Source organism: Canis lupus, chromosome 16 (genome assembly GCF_048164855.1).
Source record: "Canis lupus baileyi chromosome 16, mCanLup2.hap1, whole genome shotgun sequence".
Lineage (NCBI taxonomy): Eukaryota > Metazoa > Chordata > Mammalia > Carnivora > Canidae > Canis > Canis lupus.
In genome coordinates, this window is record NC_132853.1 from 53,305,386 (window position 1) to 53,324,411 (window position 19,026).

At 50.8% G+C, this 19,026-nt stretch overlaps 1 protein-coding gene and 1 long non-coding RNA gene across 11 annotated transcripts in view; one reads left to right on the plus strand and one right to left on the minus strand.

The window, feature by feature from the left end:
* LOC140607069 (uncharacterized) overlaps positions 1–4,208 on the minus strand; it is an 89,360-nt gene extending 85,152 nt beyond the window's left edge. For 8 of the 10 annotated variants that reach the window (XR_012009222.1, XR_012009228.1, XR_012009221.1 and 5 more), the window contains exon 1: positions 4,163–4,208. This is a non-coding gene — a long non-coding RNA (uncharacterized lncRNA). Of the gene's footprint in view, positions 1–3,232; positions 3,541–4,162 lie in introns of those variants that run through there. The other 2 variants (XR_012009229.1, XR_012009230.1) reach the window with 2 other exon arrangements.
* Positions 4,209–4,671: 463 nt separating this feature from the next.
* Positions 4,672–10,098, plus strand: SOX9 (SRY-box transcription factor 9). Its single transcript, XM_072781404.1, has 3 exons — positions 4,672–5,232; positions 6,181–6,434; positions 7,085–10,098. The coding sequence occupies exons 1-3, from the start codon at positions 4,802–4,804 to the stop codon at positions 7,939–7,941; spliced, it is 1,542 nt and encodes a 513-aa protein (XP_072637505.1). The 5' UTR covers positions 4,672–4,801; the 3' UTR covers positions 7,942–10,098.
* The last annotated feature ends 8,928 nt before the right edge of the window (positions 10,099–19,026 follow it).

Genomic DNA, 19,026 nt, shown 5'->3' on the forward strand with positions numbered 1-19,026 from the left:
CAGACATATTTTCGGAAAAGGAAAGGGGGGCAAACACACAGGCACGCACTCCCTTTGGAAGCACAGTCCCTTTGGAACTGGGACTTCCCACTCCCACCCCACCACCGCCCCCCCTTCCCCCTCAGCTACTCAGCTACTCAGTCCTGGAGGAGCCAGCTCGACTGGTCTCCGGCTCTGGCTCCCATCCGCACCCCCGGGGCGCCCTGCTGGGCCACAGCCGCCCGCGGCCCCGCCACCGCCCAGGTCACCCTGGAGCGCTTTGCCGGGTCCCGCCTCCCTCACCCAGCACCCGTCCTCCTCACTCCTCTTTCTGCTAGAAAACAGAAAAAGGAAGAAAACGGAAAGCCCCCTTTTTGGCCTACAGTTTCAGCGGGGGCGCGGGGGCTCGACAGTCCGAGGTGACTCGGGTCGGATAATCTTCCCCAAGTGGGGCGCCCGTTTGGGGAGAAATCCACACGTCGGGCTGTGAGAGTCACATGCGTTTGCGGAACCCTTGCTGGGAGCTCCGGAGGCCTGCGACGGGTCACACGCCCACTCGGGCAAAATGTCCAAAGGTCACCTTTATTGGGCCGGCCACAGGTACTTATTGCGCACCTAGGAAGGAGGCCACCTGCGCGCCGAGACGGGGCCGACCCGCCGCTCCAAGAGAAGAGCCGCCGGCAAAGGCGTCCCCAGCACCCCCCCCCACCCCCGGCCCTGGGGAAAGGGCTCATTCCAGAGGGGCTGCAGGGAGCGGGGAGCTTGGGGACCTCGGGGTCCCGCCGGAGGGCACTGGGGTCTTTTACCCCCGGGGAACCGGGCCCCAGGGGATTGACGGAGAGAAGGGGTGTGCGCATCCCTGAGCACCTCTCCAAGAGCATGCCCCGGGGCTGAGGTCCTCGGGGGACTCTGCAGCTCAGCCCCACCGAGTTCTGGACCATGCACCCCTCCTGAAGACGGATTCAGACGCGCTCCCCACGTTTGCTAGGAAATTTTGGAGAGCGGGGTCATATGGTTCCTGATGCTCCGGGTAACAGGGAACCCCCTTCGCCCACCCCCATCCGGAGACGGAAAACCCCCCCTGTGCGCTGTGTTCGCACCGCGGGCGCGGAGCCCGAGAAACTCGCAGTAAGCCAACATCCCTGGGCTCCGGACTCCGCGCCCGCGTAGACGCGGAGGGAGCTCGGCGGCCCCGGCTGGGGAAATTGAACCCGGCGCCGGCCCCAGTCGCTGAGAGGCGGGGGGGCTGGGGAAGGGGGGCTGGAGAGGGGTGATCCCGGACCTCGGGAAACCGAGGTCCGCCTCGGAATCTCCTTGCGCCTCCGAGTCTCTGCTGCGCGCGGCTGACCTCGCGGCGCTCGCCCAGAGCCGGGGTCGGAACTCGCGCACTTGGGAAGTGCCCTCGGCTGCCAGCCTCCTCCCCACTAGAACGACGAGCCCAACGCGTTCGGCTCTCGGCAATGCTCTGGCTGAAACTGGGCCCACCCAGCCTCAGTTTCCCGATCTGTAATCTGAACACGGAGCATGGGTTCCCTTCCCTCGGGCTCCCTCTGACACCGGTCCTCTGGTCGCCGACCTCCTCCTGGGGCGCGGAGGAGAGGTCAGGGGCGACCCGAAAAACTCACACTGCACCGAACCCCTGAAGGGTTGGGGGCGGGGGGAGTTGTTGGCACTAGGGCCCCCCCTGCAGAAATTCAGGGCGGATCAGGGGTGTCCACGAGTCAGGCTTGGCCTGGTCCTGGCACACCGCGCAGAGGGCAACGTCTGGTATCTGGGAGACTGGGGTCCTTCTTCTGGACCTGGTGTCCCCGTCCTGTGCAGACTTAGGAACGTCAGGCACCTTGAAGGCTCTTCTTCTTGCCAGGTTCCCTATAGACACACACACGCCTCCCAGTTCCTCTCTAACTGGGCTGCCCAGAGGTGAATCCGAACAGGAGGGAAACATCGAGTAGGAATTTCTGCAGAGATAAATCTCAGCAGCAAAGCAGTCCTGATTGAGGGGAGCTCCCCACCACCACCACCACCACCACCACCACCACCATCTACGTTTTTTCTGCAGTTTCTGGGAGTTGGGCAGTTTCTGGGCTTTTGGCGCCCCCTCCGGTTACAGTTGAAAATTGCAGCATCTTAAAAGTCCGCCGATTGTTTATCACAAGTTTTCGAGAAGATAACAGGAATACAAAGTGTTTGCATCAAATGGACAGAAACATATACGAAGCCCTGTAGGTTTATGGTTTGAAATTCGATAGATTATGTATCCCTGGTTACGTAATTGCGTCACATATCTATTCACGTGTATGTACTTCTCTTGACAAATATTTAGAGAAATATTGCAAAAATATCTTAAAGACACAGTCTCCGGTGACTTTAAGCCCCGTAAACATGAGAATTATAATAAAATGCAGCTAAATACAGACGCCCTGGTTAAAATTTCTGCCCGAAGTTCTGGACTCTGAGTGTCCTCCGGGGTCAGGTGTCTACGAATCACAGAGTTGTACTCACAAATGACCCCCTCCCCAAGACACAGAAATCTGTTGCTACCACGCGGGACTTGTTTCTCCCAAGAAAGCACCAAGTTGTTCTTCTACTTTTCCAGCATATTCACGGACCCATGAATACCTGGTGATTGTATGGAGGGCTCTAAAACTTGTAAACAAGCTATGGGATACTATCTGTATCCACTCTGAGTCAGTTGCATTCGTTTAAAAAGCAAACACCATTTAACTGTAGTTGTGAGTGACTTACTACCTTCTGAAGAGTTCCGTTTCCTATGAGAAATGTCGACTTCTTCGGAAGAAAATGAGAGAAAACAAGATTTAAAACAAACAAAAAAAATTTTTTTTTCCCCTCCAGGAAAACATTCTTTTAAATCTTACAGTAGGTGTCCGCAATCAGAAATGAACCAAGTCTTTGCTAGGATGCGGGCCGATTCACCATAACAAGAATTTAAGTCGAGGCGGACATCTGGGAGACCCAGAAAGGGGGGGGGGGGAGTTTAAAATAAGGAGATCTCCACAGTTGCGCGTTTATTTGTGACTCTGAAGACCTGTAACCCCGCAGGAGGTTAGGATTTTTCTTCTCTCCCAGAAGTGATACCTAACCGGGCACTAAAGGCAAGTTGGTGCAAACACAAAGGTCGTGCTCAAATCACACTTGAGGTCCATCAGAGACATCCCCATCCCCACCCCCCCAACACACACTCCCTCCCCCAGAACTCCCAGCTGCCTGCGAGTCGGAAAAGCACCCGACTTACAGTCAGGAGACACAGGAGCTTCCCCCTCCAGGTGTGCTGTAAAGGAGGGCGAGAGCCGGCGAGCTGCACGACTCCGCCAAAGTGGAGTGTTTTGCGCGCGGTGGTGCCCATATGCCCGGCCTTTCTGCAACCCGAGTGACCGGCCTCAGCCTCTCGGCCCGGGAATGGCACAGTCGCAAAGCTGGGTCCCTTGCAAGCCGGAGCCCTTTGCAAGCTCTTCCCAACGGCGACCCTGCTGACAGTGTGGACTCGGCCGGCCGGGAGGTGAAAAGCAGAGCGTCAAAGCAGTTGCCTGTCACTAAGCCGCGTGGCGGGGTGGGGGCTCTGGGGTGGGGGTGGAGGGCCTGGGGGCGGGGGGGGGGTGCTGGAGTAGGACTTGTCAGAGTTCAAGGTCGCTGCGGCGCGGGACGGCTCCGGGGCTAACTGCGCCGCGGCCGCCGGCCTCCGCGGGGACCCAGCTTCGGTTTCCATTGATTCCCCTTTGCAAGAGCGAGCGAGCGCACCCGAACCCCCGACCCGCCGCACCAGCCCGGGCGAACCGGAGCGTGCTAATCTATTTATACGGATTATTACGGAGGACCGGCGGGCGTTGAGTCGCCAAAATAAGTTGCTTCAAAAGACCATTTCTAAGCACTTTCGGAGGGGGCAGGCTCCGGGCGCAGGCACGGGGCTGCGCGTTCCGGAGCGGGCGCTTTCCGAATGCTACAGACTCCAGCCAAGCCTCGAGGACCGTGCAGAAAGCAGGGGAAAGAAATGCTCCGGGGGTGGGGGCAGAGCCTAGTCTAGACACGCGCACGCGGGCGCGCGCGCACACACACAGACACACACACACATAGACACGCGCGCACACGCGCACACGCAGGCAGGCACGCAAAATTCGTGCAGAGACGGCACCACACTTCTGACATTACGAGAGCACGGCAGACTTACACACTTGGACGTCCCGGGTCCCCCGCCTTCCCCGCTGCACCCCCACCTCCCCCCCTCCCAACCCCGCGCCAGACCAGAGGCAGCGCTCCCCTCCCCGCTCCTCCCCTCGCCTTTCGTCACCCAAGCCCGGAGCCTTACCCGCAAAATCCAGTCCAATCAGCTGCCTGCCCACCCCTGGAATGCCGGGCCGTGATTGGCCGGCCGTCTCTAAGGTGAGGCGCAGTAGTTATTAAAGAGCCCCGGGGCCGGGAGTCGGGGAGCGGAGAGCGGAGCTTGAAACTCACTGGAAACTTCAGTGGCGCTGCGACTTGCCCGATTCACTCCAGGAACTTTTCTCTGCGGGAGGAGAAGCGAAGGGGTGCAAGCGCCTCGCCTTTGCTCTCTCGCTCCCCCTCCTCCTCCTCCTCCTCCTCCTCTCCAGCTCGCCTCCCCCCACCCCGAGCGGGCAGCTGCGGGCTGGCCACCGCGCGCATCCCCGAGCGCCCGCCGCCGCCGCAGCCCCGGGACGCGCCAGGCTCCCCGGGAGCCGCTCGCCCCGCGTCCGGGCAGCCGAGGGGAGAGGAGCCCGCGCCTCGACGCCCCGAGCCGCCGCGGCTTCTCGCCTTTCCCGGCCACCCGCCCCCTGCCCCGGGCCCGCGCATGAATCTCCTGGACCCCTTCATGAAGATGACCGACGAGCAGGAGAAGGGCCTGTCCGGCGCCCCCAGCCCCACCATGTCCGAGGACTCGGCGGGCTCGCCCTGCCCTTCGGGCTCCGGCTCGGACACCGAGAACACGCGGCCCCAGGAGAACACGTTCCCCAAGGGCGAGCCGGACCTGAAGAAGGAGAGCGAGGAGGACAAGTTCCCCGTGTGCATCCGCGAGGCCGTCAGCCAGGTGCTCAAGGGCTACGACTGGACGCTGGTGCCCATGCCCGTGCGCGTCAACGGCTCGAGCAAGAACAAGCCGCACGTCAAGCGGCCCATGAACGCCTTCATGGTGTGGGCGCAGGCGGCGCGCAGGAAGCTCGCCGACCAGTACCCGCACCTGCACAACGCCGAGCTCAGCAAGACGCTGGGCAAGCTCTGGAGGTAGGGCTGGCGCGGCCGGGTGGGCTCCGCGGCGCGGGCGCGGGCGGGGGCGGGGGGGCGCTGGCCCGGACACTCTGCGCGCCCCGCCTCCCAGCAGGAGGGGGTTGCCGGTCCCGGAGCCGGCCGGCGGGGTGGGGTGGGGGGGGGTTGCAAAGAGGGGGGAGAGGACCAAGTGTAACTTGGCCCAGAGTTTGACAAAGTTCTTGGATGGGAAGGGGGAGGGGGGAGGGCATGGTGGGGGGGGGGCAGAGGGTGGGAGACCGCTTGTGGGAGACGCGGTGGGAGGGGGCGGCCAGCCCCATCTCCTGTCGCAGTGAAGTTCGATCCCAAGTGGGGGGCTGGGTGGGAAGTGAGGTCAGCCCCTCTCTCGCTCCAAGTGCGCTCTCTCTCTCTCTCTTGCAGCCCTCCAGCCAAGGAGATGGGATTGGGGTGCTGGGGTGCTGGAGGGGACGCCGGCAGGAATGGGAGGGGGGGCGCGAGTGGAGGGGGGGTGCAGGAGGAGCTCCTTGACGATTAAGTGGTTTTGTTTTGTTTTGGAAATGGTTAAGGGTGTTGGGGCGGGGGGCGTTCTAACGACAGTAGCGAAGGCGCTTCGAGCCCGAGCAGCGGAGGGCTGTTTTCATCTCCAGGGTTTCCAAACTAGGCGAGAAGGAGAGAGGGCGGGGCGGAGAGTGACCCGCTCAGGTCCCACTCAAAGAGCCGAGATTTATTTCTTTGCTTTGCTTTTTCCTTTCTTTTTTCTTCGCTTTCTTCCTTTTCTCTCTTTCTTTCCTCCTTTCTTTCTAATGGAAGAAAAGTTAACGAGCTGCAGCAGCGGCTGCGAAGCAGGGAGGGAGGAAGGGGTGGTGCGCGCACAGGCCGAGCGGTCGGGGTCACCTCCCCCTCCGGTTCACAGCACAACCCCCCCTCCTCCCCCGTTCCCCTCTGCGCCCCCTCCCCCGCCCGCAGACTGCTGAACGAGAGCGAGAAGCGGCCCTTCGTGGAGGAGGCGGAGCGGCTGCGCGTGCAGCACAAGAAAGACCACCCGGATTACAAGTACCAGCCGCGGCGGAGGAAGTCGGTGAAGAACGGCCAGGCGGAGGCCGAGGAGGCCACCGAGCAGACGCACATCTCCCCCAACGCCATCTTCAAGGCGCTGCAGGCCGACTCGCCGCACTCCTCCTCCGGCATGAGCGAGGTGCACTCCCCCGGCGAGCACTCGGGTGAGTCCTCCCTCCCCAGCCCCGGGCTACGCGCCCGGCGGCCCCCCCGACTGGCACAGCCCCGGGTCTGCACGGACGAGGCTCCGTTGCTTCGGGACTTTGCGCTCCCCGGGGGCGGGGGGGGAGGGAAGAACTGCCCCTAAGCCCTGATCCTCCTCCCCTCGCAGCCGGGGTCCCCCCTCCCACCCCCGCCTCCAAACGCCACCCCTGCGAAGCCCCCGCGCGCGCGCGCGCACGCACCCCCTCCCCAAACTCAACCTTTCCATCCCAGCCCATGAATTTTATTGCGAGGGAAAAAAAAAAATGCCTTTACAGCTTCACAGGACGTCTCCCTCCTCCTCTCGCTCCGCCACCCCAAAAGCACACACAGGGCTCTTCCGCCAGTAGCAGTTTGGTCGCCCCGACCCTCGGGGCCTCAGACCCTCCCCTGATAAAAGGAGGTCGCCCGAGTGTGTACCTGCGGGTTAATCATTTGGCGACTTATCTCCGGTGCAGCGCGCCTCCCTCCCGCGCGGGTGCGAGTCCATCTGACGCTGGAGCTCTTGAGCTCGGAGGGGAGGGTCCCAGGAGGGCTCCTAAGATTAGGGCCCTTGGCGCAGCCCTTGTGGTTGACCTTCCCCCCGCGCCTGCTTCTCTTCTGCCGCCCGCAGGGCAATCCCAGGGCCCGCCGACGCCCCCCACCACCCCGAAAACCGACGTGCAGCCGGGCAAGGCTGACCTGAAGCGCGAGGGCCGCCCCCTGCCCGAGGGGGGCCGACAGCCCCCCATCGACTTCCGCGACGTGGACATCGGGGAGCTGAGCAGCGACGTCATCTCCAACATAGAGACCTTCGACGTCAACGAATTCGACCAGTACCTGCCGCCCAACGGGCACCCCGGGGTGCCGGCCACGCACGGCCAGGTCACCTACACGGGCAGCTACGGCATCAGCAGCACCGCGGCCACCCCGGCGGGCGCGGGCCACGTGTGGATGTCCAAGCAGCAGGCGCCGCCGCCGCCGCCGCCGCCCCCGCAGCAGCCCCCGCAGGCGCCCCCGCAGCCCCCGCAGGCGCCCCCGCAGGCCCCGCAGGCGCCCCCGCAGCCGCAGCCCGCGCCCCCGCAGCCGCAGGCGGCGCACACGCTGACCCCGCTGAGCAGCGAGCCGGGCCAGGCCCAGCGAACGCACATCAAGACGGAGCAGCTGAGCCCCAGCCACTACAGCGAGCAGCAGCAGCACTCGCCGCAGCAGATCGCCTACAGCCCCTTCAGCCTCCCGCACTACAGCCCGTCCTACCCGCCCATCACCCGCTCGCAGTACGACTACACTGACCACCAGAACTCCGGCTCCTACTACAGCCACGCGGCGGGCCAGGGCTCCAGCCTCTACTCCACCTTCACCTACATGAACCCCGCGCAGAGGCCCATGTACACCCCCATCGCCGACACCTCCGGGGTCCCCTCCATCCCGCAGACGCACAGCCCCCAGCACTGGGAACAGCCTGTCTACACACAGCTCACCAGGCCTTGAGGAGGCCTTGCACCAAGGGTGGCCGCGATGATCCTAGAAAGAACCGAAGAAATAAAAGAACCAACCAGAATTCTCCTTGGGACCTTTTTTTTTTTTTTGGGTTTTTGTGTGTGTGTGTGTGTGTGGGCGCGCGTGTGTGTGTGTGTATGTGTGTGTTGTGTTTTCCTTACTCCTTAAAGACACTTAAGCTAAAGGCAACTCCTACCCCAGAATCCCAAGACAGAAACAAGCGTTTAGCTCTCCAAACGCATTTTACCACCGTCGTCGTTGCAAAAACCAGTGGCCAGGCCACTCATGTGGCCAGATGGACCCGCGGAGTCGATAAGAAATGGAACTTGAAAACTTATTTTTTTTTTCTTCTTCTCTTCTTCAAAGCGAGCATGGAGGATAATAAGAATCGTGTGACCAGTTTGCTCAATCTCTTTGCCTGTTTGGACTTTGTAATTATTTTTTAGCAGTAATTAAAGAAAAAAAAAAGTCCTCTGTGAGGAATATTCTCTATTTTAAATATTTTTAGTATGTACTGTGTATGATTCATTACCATTTTGAGGGGATTTATACATATTTTTAGATAAAGAAATTAAATGCTCTTATTTTTCCAACAGCTAAAAACTACTTAGTCGAACAGTGTGCCCTAGCTTTTCCTGCAACCAGAGTATTTTTGTACAGATGTGCTCTCTCTTACAAAAAAAAAAAAAAACAAAAAAAAAACAACAAAAAAAAAAGCGTGTGTGTGTTGTATTAACATAAAAAAAAAACACGAATTTGTGTTATGTGATCAGTTTTGGGGGTTAGCTTTGCTTAATTCCTCAGGCTTTCTGATTCAAGGAGGAGCTGCCTTAGAAAGAAAAAATAAAGGCCTTATTTTGCAAATAATGGAAGTAAACCATAGTCTAGAGAAGCATTTGGTAAGCTTTATCATATATATATTTTTTAAACAAGAGAAAATACCTTGAGCCTTAAAACCATGCTGCTGGAAAATACTTGTGCTCTCTTTTAGTGCATTTCCTCCTGCATTTGCTTGTTTGCTGCAATCTTAAGAAGTGAAAACCAAGCAAAGGAGATGAAATCTGTTCTGGGAATGTTTCAGCAGCCAATAAGTGCCCCAGCACACTGCCCCCTGGTTGCCTGCGCCAGCCCCATGTGGGACACAGATGCTAGAGCCCTCTCCCTTATGCTGTCACCTGTGCCTCTCCGAACACCAGCAGTTAACCTTCAAGACATTCCACGTGCTAAAATTATTTATTTTGTAAGGAGAGGTTTTCATTAAAAAAAAAAAATCTTTCTCTTAATTTTTTTTTTTAATCTTACCTTCTTTAAAATAGGTTGTTGGAGCCTTCCTCAAAGGGTATGGTCATCTGTTAAATTATGTTCTTAACTGTAACCAGTTTTTTTTATTTATCTCTTTAATCTTTTTTATTATTATTAAAAGCAAGTTTCTTTGGATTTCTTGTCCTAGATTTGTATAATATACATGCCTTTTTGTCTGTCCTTTTTTTTTTCTTTGTTGTTTTGTTGAAAACAAACTGGAAACTTGTTTCTCTTTTTTGTACAAATGAGAGGTTGCAAATGTAGTGTATCACTGAGTCATTTTCAGTGTTTTTCTGCCACAGACCTTTGGGCTGCCTAAATTGTGTGTGTGTGTGTGTGTGTGTGTGTGTGTGTGTGTTGACACAAAACAATGCTGGCATGTGTCATGGATAGTCCCCTGCATGTTCTCTTGGAGAGAGAGTGGAAAGGAGGAGGGGATCAGCCCACCGAGAGACCTGAATTCTTAATTCTTTCTGTGGCTGGAGAGTTTGAGGATTGCTTTTTAAAAAAGACAGCAAACTTTTTTTTTTTTATTTAAAAAAAGATATATTAACAGTTTTAGAAGTCAGTAGAATAAAATCTTAAAGCACTCTTATAATATGGCATCTTTCAATTTCTGTATAAAAGCAGATCTTTAAAAAAATATTTCTGTAACTTAAGAAACCTGGCATTTAAATCATATTTTGTCCTTAGGTAAGGTTTGGTTTGTGTTTGTGTTTTGTTTGTTTTGCTTGTTCCCCCCCCCCAAACCTTTTGTTCTCTCTGTGAACTCATCTTTCCTTTTTTCTTTCTTTTTTTTTTGTATATTATTGTTTACAATAAATATACATTGCATTAAAAAGAAAACGGCCCTGTGGACTGACTTATTCAAGCCCCATTCTCCCCTTCGAAGGACGATCTGAAGCATTGAGGCCCCAAAGAGATGGTTACTTATTGATCACTGTGATAGTCTCATTATTTTACGTGCACTTTGGTTATCCTGAAGTTGGCACTGACGAAAAGACTGTGTCCCCAAAAATCTACGCAGAAGAATCTTGGAAAGTGTCACCCTGATAGGTCATCTAGACAATTATTTGCTTGCACAGGCAAAAATGTCTGTTGTGGTATCAACAGCCTTATGCTTCGGGGCAAAAGCTGTTCCCCTGTGGAAGTCGGAGGAGAATATTAGACCTGAAATCAGTAGCTTGTCGGTAGGCGGAATGCCAGAGGGGGTGACTTGCCTGTCTGAATTTAATGGAGCAAACTTTCTATTATTATGAACACAGACCAACGAGGGGTGTCCATTGTAAAAGGCAGAAGAAGCCAAAATAAAAGTTTTCGAAGAGGACTGGAGGGAAGTCTGTTCCATTAACCCATTAAATGATTCAGAGCCTTCGTGGTCTATCTGCAGGGACAATGATATGGGATTACCTTATTTTGCTGTTCCCTTCAGTTTAACTCATTCTGAGAAGATGCAAAGCCGTGGTAGAAGTAATAAGACCTAATCCTGTTTTTCTTGGCCTGGGTAAGATGGGAGTTTCCAGGATCAGAGAAACGTCCAGGTCATTTTTCATTAAACAGATGAAATCACTCCTTTCCTCCCACCCCCACACAGACAACCCCCCCACACACCCCACCCCACCCCCAAACAGACACCCTGGCGGATTGGGGAAGTATCTCTAAAGGAGGCAAGGCTCTATCACCTCGGGCTGATTTTACTTCTGGGCCCCTGTCTCCGACAGACCTCATGGGTCTCCAGACTCTCTGGTATCATTCCACATTGTCTGTTTTTGCTTTTTGGGATTGCTGGCTTGCGTCCCACACCAGGATCATGGCAACCAGGAAAATGGTAGTTATCAAATAGAGACATTAGTTCTCGGCCTCCTTTGCAAATTCCTTCAACATTGATCGAGGGCCTGTGACCTGTGGGGTGCTGTGCAAATCTCCCCCTGCCCCCCCCACCCCACCCCCCGACGTCACATTCTGTTGCTTGCTCATGCCACAGTGCCCCGCCGGCTTAGGCTCAGAGTCTAGCTTCCATTCTTACAAAATCTCTATTGTTTTTCCCCTTGCCAACACTCACAAAGTCCTTTTAAAAGTGTCTGTGGGGTTCACCAATTCTTGTCCACCCTTATTCACCCAAATCCCCGTATCTGTTAAACTCAACACATACCACCCAGTCCTGACCACCCCTTCCCCTACCAAATCCATAATGTTTGCAAGATTGTTTTCTCTTCTCCTGGAAATATGCTCTCTTGCTCAGTGTGTGACCTTCCACAGACCTTCTGAGAGCCAGAAGGTTCCGTTCGGGTATAATCTTGCTAGGTATGGAAGGGTGCAACTTGTTCACTTTGCTATGCCTTGGTTTCCCCTTTTGTTAAGAATATTTATAATCTCTCCCTCTTATAACAGGGTTGCTATCAGAGCATTTTTTAGCAAGAAGCGGTCTGGGAATTGACTGCGTCCAAATCTTCTGGCCCACACGGGATTCCTACTGCACCCCCCCACCAAAAAAAAAAGGTAAACAGTAAAAGGGGTATTCACAGGTTGGTTCTGAGACACAGGAAAACATAAGAGACCATGAAGCACAAAGAATTCCTCTGAACCCACCCACTCCCGTCCACCAGATCGAGGCAAAGCCCAGCCCCACCAGATTATAAAATATTTTAGAGGAATTTTTATTCTAAATCAAGAAACACAGAGCTTATCACCCTGACAACAAGACATTTATTGAAAATCTAGGAAAGAGTCCTCCAGAACAGAAAAAGCTTATAATTAAATCCAGGGTTATTTTGTTTATTTGCATTCAAAATAAAACCTTTAAAAAAAAAAAAAAAGAACAAACTATTTTAACAAAAAGGGCCCTTTTTTAAATAACAAAAGGGAATAAACAGAAGGGAATAAAAACCTCACTTAGTCCTTTGGGCTATTATGAAAATGGCACTTACAGATTAGCTTGAGCTGTGTGTTTGGCTTTCCCACCTGAACTCCATCCTACTTCTTCTTTTCCCTGATTTCCACATGGAACATTTTTGAGGCACTGCTGGGGCACCTTTTAAGTTAACTTAATTGATGAACTATCACCGTAGCTGGACATAGATTTACCATGGATGCTCAATAAGCTTAAGCCTTAGCCCTGGTCACTTGTACAGACTCCTTGTAAGGCCCTATACTTAATCTTATATTTAAAAAATTTTTTTAATTAGAAAAAAAATTTTTTTAAAGAGTGCCCTCCCTCAAACACACACACACACACACACACGCAAAAAAAACTATATAAACTCCAGGCCCCACAAAACCTGGATTTGCCGAAGATCAGAGCTGTTGGATGGCAAACCATGACATCAGAGGGGACAAGGGAAATACTTTTATTTCTATTCTCAACAGTGCCTGCTTACCCATCGGCAACCTTTCATCCCATCCCTGAACCCGGTGGCGATGTCACAGAACACATCACTGGGAATCTCTGCTGTAACAGTCCACCATGAGACCCTACCCAATTTTCTTATCCCTCCGAGACTCCGACGATTTTCATTTCTCAAATGATACAATCTCATGGGCATAACAGGGGTTAAATGAAGTAAAGCACCCAAGACTGTTAATTACCCGTCCTTCTATATTTCTTCACACTTCTGACTCATTTCTGTTTTTTCCTATCTGACACCACCTCTTTCCTGCATTTTCTTAGTGTGTCCCATTGACTCTTGCAGCTGAAAAAGATTTGCTGGGCCCTGATTGGGTTATTCCTTGGCCATCATTCACAGACCAGACTCCTTTCACTCACTCTGTATATCTGAAGAAGAATTATTTTAGACCAACCACAACACGGAGCCGGTAGAGTCAGATTCGGATTTATTCCAAACAACCAGGCAAAATTCAAGGCAATATGTACATTATTTTGAAGCTATTGCAGGACTCATCCCTTGAGATTTCAGGATTTTATAATGAACGTAATCTGATTAGCATGATATCCTGCCACCATATTCCACATGAGGAAGACTTCCATTCCTCATTGCCTGCACAAACATTTGCAAACATCTCTTGTGGGTCAGGATGCAGCAGCGGACAAGGACAGATATGGTCCCTGCCCTCGGGGGCTTACAATTTACAGTAGTGAAGGCACACAAAAACCAATCATACTCTGGTATTTTCTAGTTCACTTATGCTATGAAAAAAAATGCAACTGCCTAAGGCCAGTTGGGAGGCTCATCATCCAGGCAAGAGATGATGGTGGTCTAGTCTCAGATGCAGAAGGACTGGGTAGTTGATGGATTTGGGTATGATTTTGATGAAAACTTCCTGGCCTCTTGCTCTCCTAATCTCCATCAATTTTTCAGTGGTTAAATTTACTCTGACCCATTTTACATAAAAGCGACCCACTCTGTTTTTACCTTAGTCATTCCTTGCTGGTCTCCTGCAATAACACCCTTAGGCTCTCTACCTCTTGATGAACCACTCATTCATGCATCACACAAATCTCTTTTTACCCGAGACCTCAAGAGAAGGATCCAGTCTCTGAAATCCAAGAAGGTCTCTCCATCTCCAGAGACTTGCTCAATGCACCCCCACAGGTTTGTGGAATCAGAAATATGGAACATATGGTGGGTGGTGTTTTAGTTTCATTGTGTCCTCATTGCAAAAATTCTTTATGCAACATCTCAGCCAGTCTTTTCTAAGGTGCTCATATTGATTGAGAACTCACTTCCCCTGTCCTGGAGAGTTTTTTTTTTTTTTTTAATTTATTTATTTTAGAAAGAGAGAGTAGAGGGGAAGAGGGAGAGGGAGAATCTCAAGCAGACTTCCCGCTGAGTATGGAGCCTGACGTGGGCCTCCATCCCAGAACCCTGAGATCATAACCTGAGCCAAAATCAGGAGTCAGCTGCCCCACCAACTGAGCCACCCAGGTGCCTCTGTCCTGGAGAGCTTTAATTGTGCAAAAGTCTTAATCTCTGCAGTCTCTATCAAGGGTCCAAGCTGACCCCGCTCTGTACCAACATGGTGGGAGACTTGTCTTTCTTTCAAATGATAGCCCTTCAACTAGTTACACAGTTTTCAAGTTTTCTTTCAGTTTTTCAACATTTCTAATACACTTTACACATGACCTGGTTCCCAAACCCTCCCTACCTTGCCATTCCTCTTTGAATCTATTTCACTTACTAGCATTCCCCAAATTAATTCTAGGACTCCAAATATGGTTTGACTAATATAGAAGATGAGTCGATTCATCCCTTTTGTAATCAGAAACCGTGTTTTTATTAAGTTAAAATCGTATTCATTGTTGTGGTAGCGAAAGCATCCACTTATGTTACGGTGAGATATTTCTCACCTATCCTAAAATTATACAACTGAGTTTTTTTAACTTCATTACCCAGTTTTACATTAGCCTCTGTCTTGACTGGACTTCATGGAAGGAAAATGAGGAAAAGGGATTTACATCATTGAGCCCTTTTTTTACTGGGCCCTGTGACAGATGTTTTATATACATAATCTCATTTAATCCATTTAATAACCCTTAGAGACAGGTGTTATGGTTACAGTTTTATTAAGGAGGAAACTGAGGCTCAGAGAGATTAAACAATTGGCCTAAGGTCCTGTCACTAGCAAATAGCACAGACAACTACCATTGACTCCCCCAACCCACTACCTGCCCCCCACCTACTGAATCTTCAGTTTTCAAGGGAAAATTTGAAGTAGAGTTTATAATGAGAAAAAGAGAATAAATTCTTATGTTGTAAATTATTTTATAGAAAATCTCTTTAAAGGACAATCTGATCATATGATCACCCCCCACCTCCTGCTCAATATCTTGCAATGGTTGCCTATTCACTTGGAATAAAATCCAAAATCTCTACCAGAGGATACTCTGGGGGTTTCCAAACTATAGCCCATGGATCGAATCCAGCCTGTCATCTATTGTTGCCAATAAAGCTTTATTGGAATGCAGTCACACCTGTTAGCCTATAGATCCCACTATGATAGCACTCTTGAGCCATTGCAATAGGATCATGGTCTACAAAGCCTAAGATATTTACTAAGCTGACCCCTTACTGACCCTTTCCCTACACTATCTAGCCCTTGCCTGTTTCTGTGCCCTTGTCTCTTGCCATTACTCCCCTTATTCCCCATGACCCCACCCTCTGCCCTCTCTCACTCTCAAATCTGTTAAGCTCTTGCCACTTCAGGGCCTTTGCACATGCTACTTCCTTGGTCCGAAGCACTCTTTCATCAGGATTTCCCATTTCTCCCATTCCATCTTTCAGACCTCAGCTCAAATGTCATCTTCTCCATGGGACCTGGCCACCTGAGATCGAACTGTCCACAGTGCTATCACCCCAGTCACGCTCCCAATTTCCTGTCTACTTTTGGAACACCGTCACTTTCTGAAAGCATCTTTGTCATCTGTGTGTCCATCACCTTCCGCTAAGATTTTGAATTTTGTCTTTTTTTGTTTGTTTCATTTTTACGTGATCTCCACACCCAACATGGGGCTGGAACTCAGCCCTGAGATCGAGTCACCTGCTCTATGGACTGAACCAGTCAGGTGCCCCTGAACTTTGTCTTATTCCCAACTTATGTTTGGTACCCAGAAAAGTGATGCATAACAGGAGATCAATGACTACTTATTGATTAATTCATTGGTAGAGTAAGCTATTTTTATTCCCCCAGGTCATCAGGAGGGAATTGAGTAGTAAGGATTAAGAAGCAGAACAGCTATCAATTCCTGTGTAATTAAATAATCAATTAAGTGAACATGTGATAAGTGTTCAGCTAGAAGCTGGAGACTCCAAAACTAATAAGATGGGGAGCTCACAAGAAAAAAGATGGAAGCAAAATAATTAAACCAACACTAGGGTAGAGGTGGGCATGGAATGGAATAAAAATACAGAAGATATGGGGCACCTGGTGGCTCAGTGGTTGAGCACCTGCTTTTGGTTCAGGGTGTGATCCCGGGGTTCTGGGATTGAGTCCCTCGTCGGGCTCACCACAGGGAGCCTCCTTCTCCCTCTGCCTCCATCTCTGCCTCTCTCTGTGTGTCTCTCATGAATAAATAAAGAAAATCTTTAAAACAAAAATACAGAAGATGCAAGGCAGACAGAGTGTCCTGGAGGAAGGGGAAGTGCACTAGCCGAAAGAAGATATTCCAGGCGCAGAGAAGGGACAAAATACGAACATGGGGATGTGAAACAGGTTCATGCTTCAGGGCCACTGCAGGTTGGTTCAGTGTGACTAGGGTTGGATGTGGGTAGGTAAAATGGTGGAAAATTAGTTGAGAGATAAACAGGGGTGGAATCGCAGAGAATTTTGGAAAGATTTTAACCAGGATAATGACAAAGGCAGTTGTATGCTAAAAAGGAGGCGTTCCTTCCTCCACCCCCTGCCCCACCAAACCAGACTTGATTTTGCTGTCAAAATCCAGAAACACGGAGACCACCTGGGAGTCTCTTGCTTTGTCCACAGCAGATGACATAAAAACGTGAGCTAAGGTTAAGGCAGTGACGGTAAAAGTGGAGAGACAGGAGGGGGGAAGGCTATGAGAAGACTTGAGAGGTAGAAGTGGGGTTTGAGAACTGGTGGGATATAGACCAAGAAGGTGGGGGCAAGTGTAACCTCCATGTTCAATCTTTGATGACATGGTAAGAGGTGGTGCCATTGAACACATGATGGAATATAGAACATGCTTCGTGGGCACTTGAATACATGTGTGACCCATAAAATGAAAGAAGCATAACATGTGGGATATGATCAAAATGCAACTTTAAATTTTCCTTTACTGTCTCTTTAGGCTTTATTCAGGAGCTGGGGTCTTCCCTTGGCTCTGGGTGATCACAGGGGCTGGGATTGGGACTGAGGGGAACAAGGACATGACATGTTCCAATCAACATTTTCAGAAAATAAAAGGTTCTCTGGTTATATAGTTATAAAATAGTAATTTATTTTATGTTGAAGGTCCCATTTCAGTCACTGACATGTTCCATTCCAGGAAATACCTAAATTGGCTTAAAATGGTATCTTTGTCTTTCCTTCCATGATTGCTTCAGAATGGAAACCCGTGCCTGGGGAGAGGATAGTCCTGCCCTCCTCCACACAGTCTCTGTTTGCCTCTGTCCCACTGGCTAGGCCAACACAGTCCAAAGAGATGGGACAAACAGGGGAAGAAGGGCGAGGAAAGGGGAAGACATATTTATCAAGATGGTATCCCATGTTGGGTCCTGGCAGATGGTCAAAGCTGGTATCCCTGGTGGGCCAGACACTTGATCAGAGCTGGCTTTTCCCCTGGGCCACCTTCAGGACTTCTCATTTACACAACTGTCTTGGCTCAGGCGTATGTGTTATTATTCACTTTTGTGGTTTTCAACTCCTACCCCACGGCTCAGCATCCTCAAAACACCCCAGCCTCTTTCTGTGAGGTCTCGCCCCTGCAGATGACTCTGCTAAATAGAAGCCAAGAAGAGCCCCTGCTTGCTCTCTGTTCCAGGGAACCACGCTGCGTGAGTAGAGACATACCCCTGACCCAGGAGAAGTCACCGCTTCTCACATCCCACCTGGGTTACCTAGACTCGTGAATCAGGCACCAGTTCTCTGTGTTCCTTGACTGTAAGAATGCATTTTAACGCTTTGTGAGTAACATCTTTTAAAGCCCTGTTTGCTAAACTTGAAGATAGTGGATAACGCTATTGAATGACCCCAGGGAAGAGAGGATGAGCATGGAGAGCGTGGCAACTACTCCCCGAAAAGCATCCTTCTCAGATTTCTTTTTCTTTTTTCTGTCTCAGCCCCTTCCTTATTTTATTGAGGTAAAAATGAAAACAAAGGCAAAACCTTACACGCAGTGAAATGCATAGATCTTAAGTGTGTGACTCTGTACTCTCTGGTAAAGGTATACATCTGAGCCCCACCCCCAAAATCAAACTAGAGAGCATAACCATCACCCCAGAGAACAAAACCATCAACCTCAGTCGATCCCCATTTCCCATGGACAGCCACTGATCCAATCTCTATCACTATGCATGAGATCTGCTTGTTCTTGAACTTCACATACATGAAATTATACAATATGTCCCTATTTATATCTGGCTTCTTTTGCCCATCACGATTCTATTCTATTTCTATGAAGCCCATCAATACTGCATGTGCCAATTGTTGATTCTTTTCTCTTGCTGAATAGCATTCCCTTGTATAAATGTGCAACGAGTTCATCCATCTTCCTACTGATGGACATTTGGATTTTGTCTACTTTGAGACTACCGTGAATAGAGCTGGTGGAAATCTCTCTTGGGCAAATGCCTAGATATGTGACCGCTGGGTCATAGAGCAGATAAACACTCAACTTTATAAGTACCTTCCAAACCATTTTTCTAAGTGCATAAATCATTATATACTCCCATATGAAATATAGGGAGTTCCAGTTCCTCTACATCTATGGCAACATTTGTTGTCAGATTTTAAAATTTTTGATACCTGTTTTTGTGAAAAGGTATCTTGTGCTTTCAATGCATTTCCTTGGTGCACTATGTAGTTCTATTGCACATCCTTCTGCATTACAGAATTAATGTGACCTTGGTTCTGAGGACTCCCTACACTCTTTTGGAAGGATGCTTATTTCCTTTCTTTGGATGGGAAGAGTTTGGGTAACCATTTTTTTTATGACTTTTTTTTACAGGTTTATTTATTTATTTTAGAAGGGGTGGGGAGAGAGGAGCAGAAGGAGAAAAGCAGACTCCCCCTTGTGTGTGGAGCCCAACACTCAACTCCACTCAGGGCTTCAACCCACGACCTTGTGATCATGACTTGAGC